Raw genomic sequence first — 13,321 nt, 5'->3', positions numbered from 1 at the left:
TGGAGACTTGTTGGCAATAAAATCAGGAAAAACAATGGTAAAAATCTAACTACCTATACTACTATATTTTGAGCAACAAGGATTTCTTTACTTATAATCATTTATGAAAAAAAACAGCTCTTAACTACAAAAACATAAATTCCTAACTATGACATCAAGTTAAATCAATTCGTCATACTATCAAAATTAACAATAACATTTACATCTTCCTACAAAATAAAAAGTTTGAGATCACAAGAACAATAGTCAATATAGAAGCACCAAATGGATGGTACTACAATGCATGCAATGAATATGCAGAAGGATTGAAATATTTATCTAACAGATTATGGTATAGAACCCATGATGAAAAAGTACTAGTACTGATGTAAGAAAACTAAAATTTTATCTTTAAATCAAACAAAATATTATTCTACAACATAACAATAATGATATTTTTGTTTATTTCTAACAGGATGATTTTGGAGCTAACAATACAAGATACAACTGGTGAAATTCAACTGCAAGTGTTCGATCAGCAAGCAGAAAGTTGACTAGAGCAACTATAGCAGAGCTTGTTGTCATCAAGGAAATTGACAAAATGATTATTCCAACTCCTGTCAAAGCCTTGATAAACACAGAAAGAACATTCCAACTAAGATTGACTGCAAAAGCTATTGATCAGGGATTGTTGAAATTCAAGGTTTTTTACTGTAACACTGTCAAAGAAACCTTGCTTGTTCGTTGCGAAATAGAAAAAGGTACAACAAGAAATACTATTATTGCCTTAGCAACTAAAAATCCATAACTCACAATTGAAAACTCTGAAATTGAAGTGTCTCCATCACCAATAGATTCACAAATCACAAAGGAATTAATCCTAGAAGAATCACTAGTGAAAAAATCGAAAATCATGTATGTTAATTAGATTACTTTACAAATCTTTTATTGATTTAACTTAAAAGCCTTTAAAAAATTAGGCACTAAACAAATTTTATCTTCTTATATGTACAACAAGTCCAACAGAAGGAGCACAACAACAAAAACTAAAGAAATAAGAGGAAATGTGTATGGCAAAAGAAACAAGAAACTATCACTATAGTTAAATATATCTAACAGATATGCAACAGTTTAATCATTTTGTTTAACCAATATGGGAGCCTCTTTCTTAACTATTCGATTTGCGTATGAGGTTTTCTTTCAATTATTTTATTGTCTCATTTACTTAATGAACTATTGCTATTATATATACTACTGACATAAATACGGTTGTTTCTTTTCCATGTAAGTATAAGCAAGAAATATGGTTTTACTTGAAATTAGTGAGTCAAAGCAAATCTTACAAGCAACTTACAGACAATAAAAACCTACAAATGACAAAAATTGATCATCAAGAACCAAAGAAACCAAAGCAAATAACTATCTTCAATTAAAATCACTTTATCTTTTCCTTTACCAACAAGAACCATACATTCATGCAGTTGACTAACACAATATAGCATAACAGAAATCAAAGAAATAGGGACAAATTATATGACAAAATGAAGAGCAGACCTCCAAATCACTAATATTATTCATTTTGTTTAAACAATATATTTTTAATAGAAAAAAATTATTGCATGTGTAACATGACTACAATCTTCTTTGGATAAGTATTGTTTTAAAAACATATATTCAGGAGAAGCTTTCCATCGATTGAAACCAAAGCAAATAACTATCTTCAATTATTATCAGTTTATTTTTTCTTCTACCAGCAAAAACCATACATACATATAGTTGACTAATACAATATAGCTTTCCCTACAAACTCTTTTAAAGGTACCAAATTGAAGTCTATTACAACATAATCTATATTTTTTGTGAACTTTTTCATAGAGTAGCTACAGGCACCATCCTAATTCCTATTATAATAGTAATTTTGAGGCCAAGGGCAATAAGCTTCATCAACGTTAATGACTTGGACAAGGGAGGAATGTGTGGGTAATCTGATCAACTAAGAATGCCTATAAGTAGGCTCCTCCAAAAGTACTTCAATAATCAGCAAGCAATGTCAGTTAAAATTCTACTACACAAGTATACGTATCAAATAGATAGTATATAAGTAAGTAGAGTATTGATTCCATAGAGAATTGATATAAAATTTTACTAAGTACTAAAATTAGAACAATTTAATCTTATCCAAATAATCAAATTCAAATAACTAAATTAATTAACTAAAACTAATTAACCAAAATTTATACTAAAAAGAGAAATCAAAGCAACAAAATAATTAGATAAAAATCAAATCAAATAAGCCTAGGATTACAATATTCTTCACACTTTATCTAAATCTTAACTCTCTTCCTTAACTTATTTCAATGGGTTAAATTGCTAACTTAGAGTTCTCAATTATTTATAAATGTCTTCCGACTCATCTTATAAAAATATCTATTTTAATCAAAACACTATATTCCTATATGAATTGAGATTAAAATAGACTTATTAAGTTTTGGCTCTAATCTAGCTACATAAGGCCTATGGGTATATACCTATCCTATACGCAAATCAATTAATATGATTATATGCTATCTCAATTTTAGTCTACATTAAACTCCTTTTCCCAAGTTTGTTTGCGTTCCTAAATCAATTTAATTGGTGATCAAGCAATTAAAAGCATTAAGAACAAATTGGAATAAACAATTCAAATCCCATTAAAGATAAGCAAGAAAAAGATTGAAAGTTTAGATTACATGTGAGTTCAATTGCAATCCTAAAAAAATAATTTAGCTCATAATATCTAATAAAAACAATATTCAAAGAAATTTAGCCATTAATCGAAGTCAAAGCAAATAAGAAAAACACAAAAGTAAAAAGAGAAAACTAATAGTTGGAGCTTTTTGATCTTGATTCTCCTTCCAATTCTCTAGTTTTCTTGCTTTGTTCTTGGCTCCAAATCTTCATAATAGTTGTTTTTGCCGCCCTCTAGAAACTTTTGAAAAAGGCCCCTTAAATAGGCTCCAAGTAACCTAATTTCTAAAATCTCGTTAACTTTTTATTTTTGGAAAATCGTCTAGCACTGCAGCGCTACTTCTCCAACGCTGCAGCGCTGAGCTCTTTGGAAAATTGTATGTGTGCTTCCTGTCATCAATGCTATAGCCTTGTTCTCCTAGCATTGTGGCGGTCTATCAAATTCAAATGTGAGTTTCACCCTGAAATGTTCTAAACTAGGCAAAGTGATAAACATAAAAGTTTTAGCCCTATCTCTTATCTTTCCAATGGATTAAGAATCATATCAATTAGACTTTTGGATTGAAAGATATGGTCCAAATACCAAATCATGTTTAGTCCATGCAAACTGCAGCATTACTTCGACTTAGACAAATATTTTGACCACAATCTAATCAGAACTGGGCAAATTGGTAAACACAAACGTTGTATCCCTTCTTGTTAGAATTCTAGTGGCCTAAGAATGATCTCATTTAGAGTTTTGTAGAGAGAGATATGGTCAAAATACCGAAACATATACGAATGAAGCCATCACCATACTTGCATTGATTTTCATCACCTAGTCTTTTTTATCAAATTTCCTACAAAAGCAATAAGAAAAATTAGCAATAACTACTCTTAAAGTAATTTAAAATAAAATAACATAAAATTTAACTAAAATAACTTAAATTAACTATTCAACATATAATCAAACTTAAACTAGAAAAACATTGAAAATACTACGATTTGAACCTAAAATCTCACAGATCTAACTACTTAAGCTCTCAAAATGTGTCAAAATAACTTTATATAATAGAGTTATCAAGCAACTTTTTCAATACTATTATTTTGCTCAATTATTCCACTTTTTGCCTGGCAATTAATCTTTCCTAAACACACCGTCCACCCTTTTGCCTCTCAAATCCTTCCATTGTTGTACTTCCAACGTTCTTTGAGTTTGTATTTATTGCATAGTAATGAACATCTCATTTATTGTTTTTATTGAATGTTTTGTTTTAATTTGACATAATACTTAAAAAAGTTTTTGAACTATTTAAAAAAATTTTAAAAATTTTTATTTTTTATTTCAATTAATCAAGTCCTTATATTATTATTTTGAATCGAAAAATCCTTTCTACCTAATGGCTGACTAATTATTATTAGTCAAAATATCAATTGTTATTTTATGTCATGTGATGTGGACATAGTATGTTAACATGTTATAATAGACGATGACGTGGTATGTTGACATGAACATGTAATATTTTTTACTTTCACATCAATGTCATTGAATATAAAATGATAAATGATATTTTAAATAATGATAATTAATCAACTATTAATTATAAAGACTTATTTGATTTATAATAAAAATATAAAAATTTAATTAAATATTATAAAAGAATAAAAATTTATTTAAAATTTTTAAATAATTTAAGGGTTTTCTAATCGTATGTCTTCTAATTTCAAAAGGATAAGAAAAGCTTCAACTCCTTTTAACTATCTCAACCCATTGCCTCTGAATTCTCAACTTTGGACCACGCCTCTTCTATCTGCTACAACTTCTTCAATTTGACGATCCTGGAAATGACCTAAAATGATTCTGCCTCGAGATGGCACAAATGGACCCAAATGCTAACCCAAAATGACGATGCCAGTACGAGGTTTAGCCTCGGCCCACTTTGCACATAATAGTTGCAGGGTTGGCAAAAGTTTACATAAGCATACCTTTGCCCCTCTTGGCCTCCTTTCATCCTCCATCGGCGAAGAAGCAAAAAGGATGCTGGGTTCTTCAGTCCGTACATTGCGGAGGCTAAGATGTTGTAATAACTCGTCGTCTTTGTTGTTGTTGGGGAGAGATTGTTGTAGGAATGGCATCACCGTCAGTAAACGCAAAGTCCTTCCTTTATGTTGCAAGGGTGAAAGCAGCATTAGTATTTTTGATATTGGTGAGAGACAGAGTAGCATTCAGCGGTGGTACGTGGTTAGAAGCAAACGGTCTCTCCATACAGAAACAGATGCATATTTGGCAATAGAGCTGGCATTGGACTCTGTGGTGAAGATCTTCACGGTTACCAGCAGCCCCAACTATTTCCTTCCTTGGCAGAATAAGTCACAACGCGAAACCATGGGCTCAGGCAAGTAGAAAAAGAACCCCGTCTCCATTTTCTTCTGAGCTTTGCTTACTCATTATTTCTTAACTGTAGGATTTGTCATTCCGGGAAAAAAGATTCTTACAAATGCTCATGTGGTGGCTGATCATACATTTGTACTTGTTAGAAAACACGGCTCTCCCACTAAATATAGAGCGGAGGTTCTAGCTGTTGGTCATGAATGTGACTTAGCTATTCTTGTTGTGGAAAGCCAAGAGTTCTGGGAGGGTGTGAATTTCTTGGAGCTCGGAGACATTCCATTTTTGCAAGAAGCTGTTGCTGTTGTTGGGTATCCTCAAGGTAACCATGGAAAAAAAAAATCCACCTTTTTAATTTCCTAATTAATAGTATCAAGTTTCTGATTCTCTGCTTTTCCCTTTCCTGCCTTGTTTGAGTTAATGAAGCTACAATGACTATTTGTATTTGCCGGCTAGGACCATCTGATAGTTATTGCAATTCTAAATATGTCCCATGTGAGCTAGGGGGATTAAGACTATATTTAACATAGTAAAGCAACTGGGAAAAACTAGCAAACACACATCAGTCTCTATATTGATGAGGTATCACTTTTCAATGCTTAGTAATTGTTAGAGCTGAGATCCTATCTTGCCTGTTTTTAGTCTTTTTCATTTGTTAGAACCTCATTTGTAAGTCTTTACCTCAGCATGCTGTAATTTGAAGTATTACTTGAGTAAGTCCCATTTGTGTAATTTCATGGCCATGGAAGAATATTTTTTCTTTATATGACAATAAGTTATTAGGCTTTGAAGCTTTCCTCGTAGGCAAATAACAGGATGTTGAACATTCATTTAGGAATTACTTAATGTTTTACTTTCACATGCTGTGCACTTCTTCCCTGGATGCAGGAGGGGACAACATTTCTGTTACTAAAGGGGTTGTTTCTAGAGTTGAGCCTACACAATATGTACATGGTGCTACCCAGCTGATGGCAATACAGATAGATGCAGCTATAAACCCAGGGAATAGTGGGGGCCCTGCAATCATGGGCAACAAAGTTGCTGGTGTAGCTTTCCAAAACCTTTCAGGTGCTGAAAATATAGGGTGAGTTGTGAGTTTGCCTTTTTGGCAAGTAGCATTTAGCTTTTGGGTTTTCTAATATTGACCATTTGATACTTACGGCGGTAAAACTTTTCTTTATTAAGGGTTTCTACAATTTGGCACTGTATTTGGTGGGGTGTTCAAGTGCTTGCATTCCTCTTTGTTGTTGCTTCAATTTTTTTCAAATAGTTTTGATAGCATATAACAATTATTAGCCAATCCTATTATTAATCCTGGTGTGTGCTAAACACTGTACAATGTTTTAAACATGAAGCTTGTAGTTTTAACTTGTTGCCTACGTGTTTATTTACTCCTTTGCTATATCAGTCTACTCACTATTTAGCAATCAGTTCCCAAGTCATGCATCATACGTTTCAGGTCTTCTTAACTGTGGATGAAAACAAGGACCACCAAAAAAAAAAAAAAAAGAAAGAAAGAGAAAGTAAACAAATAAATAAAAGAATGGAAAAAGAACTCTTTTTTTTAAAGAAAAACCATTTAAGGCTTGCTAAATGCTAGACATTTTGGCCATAATGATTAGAAGGAAGCTTTTAATGTATTTTGCGCTCAAAACAATGCTTTGAGAATTCAAAGACTATATGTTCTGATATTTCAATAATGAAATATGATATACTGTAGAATTTGGCTCTTTAAAGTTAATAAACAAGGGTGTTATTTAGAATATATTATCTGAAAGTGCAACAACTTACATAAATATCAGATCAAAACTAAGGAAGACATGTCTACACTATACGTTATTGAAACTTAAATTAACTTTTTACCACTTCAAAAGCATTTGATGGACAATTCTGTCTGTTTAATTATTGATTTATTTTTTATTTTATTTGTTATGATATGCAGCTATATAATTCCTGTTCCCGTAATAAAGCATTTTATAGCTGGTGTAGAGGAAAGTGGAAAATATGTGGGATTCTGCTCTATGGGTCTCTCATGCCAGCCTACAGAAAATGTCCAGCTTCGTAATCACTTCAAAATGCAACCTCAGATGACTGGTGTACTTGTGAGCAAAATTAATCCTTTGTCTGATGCACACAGAGTTCTAAACAAGGATGATATAATCCTTGAATTTGATGGTGTGCCTATAGCAAATGATGGAACTGGTACTTGCTTTATAGTCTTTACTCATTATTGTTTGTTTTTTTTTTTTAAATTTCAAGTGAGATTCAACACTTTTCCTATGAACATTTTGCAAGTGTGATTGATACTCAACAATCAAGGATTCCAATGATAAAATAATCTGACACCCACGTATGGATATCATTGAGTCCTTTTTCCTACTGATGCTTGTTTTATTTCCCAGTAACATGACTAAAGAAGGAGACATACCTTTGAGACTATAAGGAGGAAAAATTGTTTGATTTCATGAAAGTGAGACACTTGAGGATTGAAATTTTGTTTGCTTTTTCTTTTGGATAATATTTTGCTAGGGTGATAATCATTTCAGTATTCATAATTTTTTTTTAATTTTTAATTTGGTGTCTAATTTACACACATTGCAGTTCCTTTTCGAAACAGGGAGCGGATAACATTTGATCATTTGGTGTCTATGAAGAAACCCAATGAAACTGCTCTAGTTAAAGTCTTGAGAAATGGTGAAGAGCATGCTTTCACCATCACCCTTCGACCTGTGAGTAATTGTTCCAAAGATTAATTAAATTCAATAATGTCTGGTCCATGTGAAAACCCAGTGAAACTGCATTAACGAAAGTCTTGAGGAATGGTAAATAGCAAGACTTCACCATTCACGCAACCTGTAGTGATTTCTAAATTTGATCATATCTTGCCTTGCTGTTATTTAGAATATCATCTGTGGCTGAATAAATTATTATTTCTTCTTTTTCATTTTAATCACAGATGCCTTCCTCCCCCCATAAATGCCTTTAAAACTGTTGTTATAAGAAAGGAAATAGATTAATTGGAGTATTGGAAAAGTGAGTTAAAATGTATACTTGTTGTACCTTTGTTTTATGATACATGCAGTCAATTCAAAATTGTTGGAATAAGCATGTTTTGTGTTCACTAGATAGTGAATATCTGGGGATTTTGCATGTAAAGATGTCGGAGGAAACTTTTTTTAAAAGAAATAACTGGAATGAAGTTCAAGTATCAAAAGTATTTTGTAGAGATGGGGATTCAAATTAAGGCTGAGAGTTGATTTTAGAATAATAGAATCAAAACAAGGCAGTGTAGAGTGTACAGAACAATAAAATTGGTGGCGATACAGGATCTTTGCTTTTTCTGTGTTTGTACAATGACCAAATCCCCCAACAACCCGCTGTTTGAAACTATAACTATTCAAAGCTGCATTATACATTGATTTGTTTCATTTGATGTTTGTAAATGTAAAACTTGTGTGTACCAGTGGCATATGTTAGTCTTACGCTCAAAAGTAGAGACCTCATTTGAAACCTAGCATCTCATGTTGATCTTCATTGTTCAGTCTGCTTTAAAAATAATATGATGATGCTGGACCTGCATGGTCAAGCTCTAACAGGCGGAGGTTTTTGTGTGCCAATCAGAACATTCCAAAGACATTATTATGCAGGACAATCTTAGAATCTTTAAATTTTAGCTTGATAGTTTGACATTAGTTTTGATACTGGAAGAGTTAGGAATGATTCAGTCTGAGAGCCAGAAGTTGATTATGGAAACGAGGCTTTGTTTTTGATAAGAGTATTGTAAAGAAGAAAGGATAAAGAACAGGAAGTAGAATAGAAGAAACTATTATTGAAGAATAAAAATCATATTGAAACTTGTTTTTAACAAGATTTTACATTTCAAAAACTCAATAGTCTGCCATCCTCATCAAACTTACGGGCTCATTATTTGTCAGATCTGTGCCCAGAAAACATTTATTATAGCTGTTAATTGAGCGCTATTAGAAGCTGACTGAGGGTGAAATACTCTAGTGCATCATCTGCTTCAATGAAATGAACAATACCATTGTAAACACCATCACATATGGAGGAAGAAGGAAGTTTTTGCTACTGATCAAGGTACAATAGATATCATCCTCATAACGTCTGATCAAGGTTTGCTAGGAACTGGCTACAGTTCCAAGACAATTGGAAAGTTAGGATATTTCTCATGGTAGAAAAACATCACTGTGGATTGAATGGACAAACGTAGCTTTCACAACCATGGAGATTGGACATCCATCATGTTCCTCTGTATGAAATTGTTATGCTCATGCATGCTGATGCCACGGGCATAGCCTTTCCTGCTGTAACACCTCCCCCCAAAACCTCACAACAGAAATAATAAAAAGGCATAAAATTGTATGCTACAATTTGTTTCTCCTTTCTTACACCTAAAACCAAAACCATAACTGCAAGTCCTAATGAATTAAGGATCTAACATTTATCGTGGACTCGATTCTTGGACCAAAAAAGGATTACTTTTGTCAATTTTGTGTTTTTTTTCCTCAACTTGCAAAATCTGTGATTGCTGTAATTCATGATAAAGTAAAGGGAAAAAAAGCATCTATGTTAGTTTGTTGTTTGACTGTTGATGAAATTAACCTTGATTTTTACAATATGGATTTATTAGTTTTGTTATACTTGATCTTACAGTTGCAGCCACTGGTTCCAGTTCATCAATTTGATAAGCTTCCTAGTTATTACATTTTTGCTGGTCTGGTTTTTGTTCCACTAACCCAGCCATACCTACATGAGTATGGGGAAGACTGGTATAATACGTCACCCCGTCGACTCTGTGAACGTGCTCTAAGAGAGCTGCCTAAACAGGCTGGGGAACAACTCGTAATCCTGTCTCAGGTCTGTATGACTTCTTTGACAGCATTAGTGCATAATGGCTTCTTTTAGAAGAAAACTTTGTAGTTTGTAAAATTCAGCTCCGCGACAAGCAAAATCTGTGTCATAGATGAATGGATGTAAGAAGAAGCTTCATTTGTTTTGGCAAATGATTTTGCCTTTGAAATCTAGGATGCTACTGTCCATACCTTCTCACTCATTATAAAAAAGCTTAATCTCAAAATTTGGAAAAGTTCTTTCTTGAAGTTTTTCTTGCCCCCAAAAAAGGGGAAACTTAATCAATTCGTTAGGGTTTAATTGCTAAAGCGTAGGATTTTCTATGTTCCATGTACTTTCACTTTCTTGACAAGCAGTTATTTGGTTCAGGTTTTGATGGATGATATCAATGCGGGCTATGAGCGTCTTGCTGAATTACAGGTTCTTTCTTATTTTTCTTTTGATCATCTTTCTTTTATGTTTTGAGCTTCCTACAAACCAACAACTAGCATGCTTGCTTGTGTGTTTCTTGGTAGTTGGGGGTGGGGATGGAAGGAGCAAGAGAAAGTAATTATTGAAGGGGCCACTTCAAATGATAGGAAACCACTAGGCATAAAACTGGTGACCTTATAAATCTCAGATGTCAGTTAAGACAATTATAACTATATAACTGTTTGCATTCGGAGCAAAATAGTTTGACTCGGCCAAGCCCAACTGATGATGTAGGAGAGCTAGGATATTAGGTTTTATAGCAATATTCAATTGTCAATTTTTGAGGAAAGAAGAAATATTGAATAAAAAAAAGAGAAGAAGAAATATGATCCTAAGGCTTTACTTTTAGGGCTCCTTGATTGTATCACAAGAACAAGAAAAATGCAAAAAAGCTAGGTTTCCCACTTGAGGTTCTTTCCGGAGCACACTTTTAAGGTTTTCTGCATGACACAATCACAATAGGACTAATGCTATAAATTCTCTCGTAATATTGTTTATGTCAATAGAATGTGTACATTGATTTATATAGGATGCTACCAATCCTAACTCTAAAAGAAACAGACTCTTATTGCAATATATTAAGTAGAAGTAGGAGCTTCAAAATTCTTAGACTCCAAATAAAAGCTTTCCAATAATTTAAGTAGAAGCAACAGCTTAAAAAGTTCTTAGATTCCAAAAAAAAACTAACCTAACTTAGAATACAACCTAATAGGATAAGAAAAACACAATCTAAGATCGTAAGCCCTAATTTAGCTGAAAATAGCAAATATAACCCTAAATCTATGTATAAAATTGCAAATAAAGCCCGTAAAACACGACAAAGTAACAAAATAAAATCTTTAAGTAAGTTAATCTTTGAATTAGCTCATTTGCATTCTGCATCAATTCTGATAATGGGCAAATACTGGTTGGAAATTCCAAGGCAATCTAATTAAGGATCAGATGTCTGTTTGCATAGCGTTTGTTGGTTGGGAATGATAAGACAATTCTAGCTGTTTGTTGACCCACTCAATTTAATGGTTTGTACTAATGCTGTTACTGGATTTGAATTCTAAACCTGGAGTGTGTCCATGTAATTATGTATGCATTCTTATATATTGCATGCATGGTTAATTCTCTTCTAAGAAAATTAAACTATGTGGATGACAGGTCAAGAAAGTCAATGGAATTGAAATTCAAAATCTAAAGCACTTGTGCCAGCTTGTAGAAAATTGTAGCACAGAGAGCTTGAGGTTTGATTTGGATGATGACAGGGTAGTTGCATTAAAGTTTGAATCAGCCAGAATTGCTACTTCCAGAATTCTAGAACGTCACAGAATACCATCCCGAATGTCCAGCGACCTTGTAAGTGAACAGAACAACTTGGAAATTGATTAAGCCTGCTCAAGTGGAGCTTCAGTCGAACTTGCTGCCGAGACTGAGACAACACGGACATTGAGTTGGCTTACTTCAAAAATTTTGGTTCTGTAATTCATTTGTTGTTAATTTATATACCTGTAACAATTTAATTACAAAACAGTGTAGGTATAATATTTCAACACTTATGGGACTATAGTGGGATTCGAGTTATAGCTCTGGGATTGCAATTTTCTCATGGAAGAAATGCAGGTATTTTAACTGATAATTTGCTGGTTGTTATTCTTTTTAGTAATAAGCAAACGAAGCGTCTGGTTCTAATGATGCACAGTTGGAATTTTAATCTAAATTAATCTTCTGTTTTTTTCTTTTGGGTTATAAGCAGAGTAAATTAGGAAGTGCCTTTGCAAGGCCTTAAGTGGAGTTCATCAAAGGAATAGAGATTTTACGTTGAGTGGCGGTCAAGCATAGCCTAGCTAAAATCTTTTAACACTTTTTTTTTGTCAATTATGAGTTTTAATGTCACTTGCATTACATTTGATTTAACATATTAGTTTTTTTTTTTATTATTCTAGATTTTGATTATAAGATTAATAAAAAATTTATTAGATGTTGGATATATAGTTGCACTTAAATCTCTTTTTCATTATTTGAAATTAAGTTTTTTATTTATTCAATTAATATGGTTATAGTTTAGAAATATAGGGAATATAGAATTCTAAGATAAGTAAATCACTTTTTAATAAAATGATTCAATAGAATTAGAACTTTTCTCTATACATGGGATAAGTCTTATGATCGTTAATTTATAATTATACTAAAAATTATAATTAACAGAAATTAATCAAAATAACAATATAAAAATGATCAAAATACTCAAGAAGTCCTTATACAAAAGTGTTTTGTTCAATTGAGTTACTTTATTCAAAATTTTGATAATTTAATCGTAGTTTTTTGAACATTGTGTGCAATTTGATTCATATGAGTAACTCCGTTTAAACTGACCATTAGAGATGTTGACATAACCTTGAGCATATCAGACTATGTTAACATGGCATTTACATGTCAAATAAAAAAAAAATAGCCACATAGCCAACCGATTCTCTTTCCTTTTTTTTTCTTTTCTCTTTTTCTTTCTTTATTCTCTTCCATTCCCCTTCTTCTTTTTCTTTTCCTTTTTTCTTCTCTCTAGTGGTGTCATCACTAGTGGCCCCTCTTCCTTCTTTCCTTTCTTTCTTCTTCCTCATTCTTCTTGTTGCCAATTTTTTCTTATTTCTTCTTCTTAAAGACACCACCATTAGTGGCCCCTTTTCCTTTTTCCTCCTTTTTTTTTTCCTTCTTTTTTTCCTTTCTCTTTTCCTTTCTTCGTTTTCTTCCTTCTTGGCTTTTGAGACTCCTAATACCCAAAATTAACTAAGAGCTTAGTTACGTTTTAAATTATGTTTTGGCTGTCAGTAAGCAGAGTTGTAGGTGGGTTGTGGGTGATGGAAAACACATTTTGTTTTAGCTTGATAAATGGGTTTCTAATTTCCCTTTTATGGAAATTTT

General features: G+C 32.5%; 1 protein-coding gene across 1 annotated transcript; it reads left to right on the top strand.

Annotated features, from left to right (window-relative positions):
• LOC18598709 (protease Do-like 10, mitochondrial) lies at positions 4,442 to 12,099 on the top strand. Its single transcript, XM_018122328.1, has 8 exons — positions 4,442 to 5,081; positions 5,151 to 5,396; positions 5,963 to 6,158; positions 7,017 to 7,276; positions 7,676 to 7,803; positions 9,749 to 9,952; positions 10,316 to 10,366; positions 11,567 to 12,099. The coding sequence occupies exons 1-8, from the start codon at positions 4,589 to 4,591 to the stop codon at positions 11,792 to 11,794; spliced, it is 1,806 nt and encodes a 601-aa protein (XP_017977817.1). The 5' UTR covers positions 4,442 to 4,588; the 3' UTR covers positions 11,795 to 12,099.

Source organism: Theobroma cacao, chromosome 5, assembly GCF_000208745.1.
Source record: "Theobroma cacao cultivar B97-61/B2 chromosome 5, Criollo_cocoa_genome_V2, whole genome shotgun sequence".
NCBI lineage: Eukaryota > Viridiplantae > Streptophyta > Magnoliopsida > Malvales > Malvaceae > Theobroma > Theobroma cacao.
This window is presented reverse-complemented; position numbering and strand designations above follow the sequence as displayed.

What these genes read in the sequence shown, in the direction of transcription:
- LOC18598709 (XM_018122328.1), top strand. Translation starts at nt 4,589, where the DNA reads ATGACGATGCCAGTACGAGGTTTAGCCTCGGCCCACTTTGCACATAAT. An exon ending in ACGCGAAACCATGGGCTCAG is followed by an intron (nt 5,082 to 5,150) that starts GCAAGTAGAAAA and finishes TCTTAACTGTAG; the next exon opens with GATTTGTCATTCCGGGAAAA. An exon ending in TATAGCAAATGATGGAACTG is followed by an intron (nt 7,277 to 7,675) that starts GTACTTGCTTTA and finishes CACACATTGCAG; the next exon opens with TTCCTTTTCGAAACAGGGAG.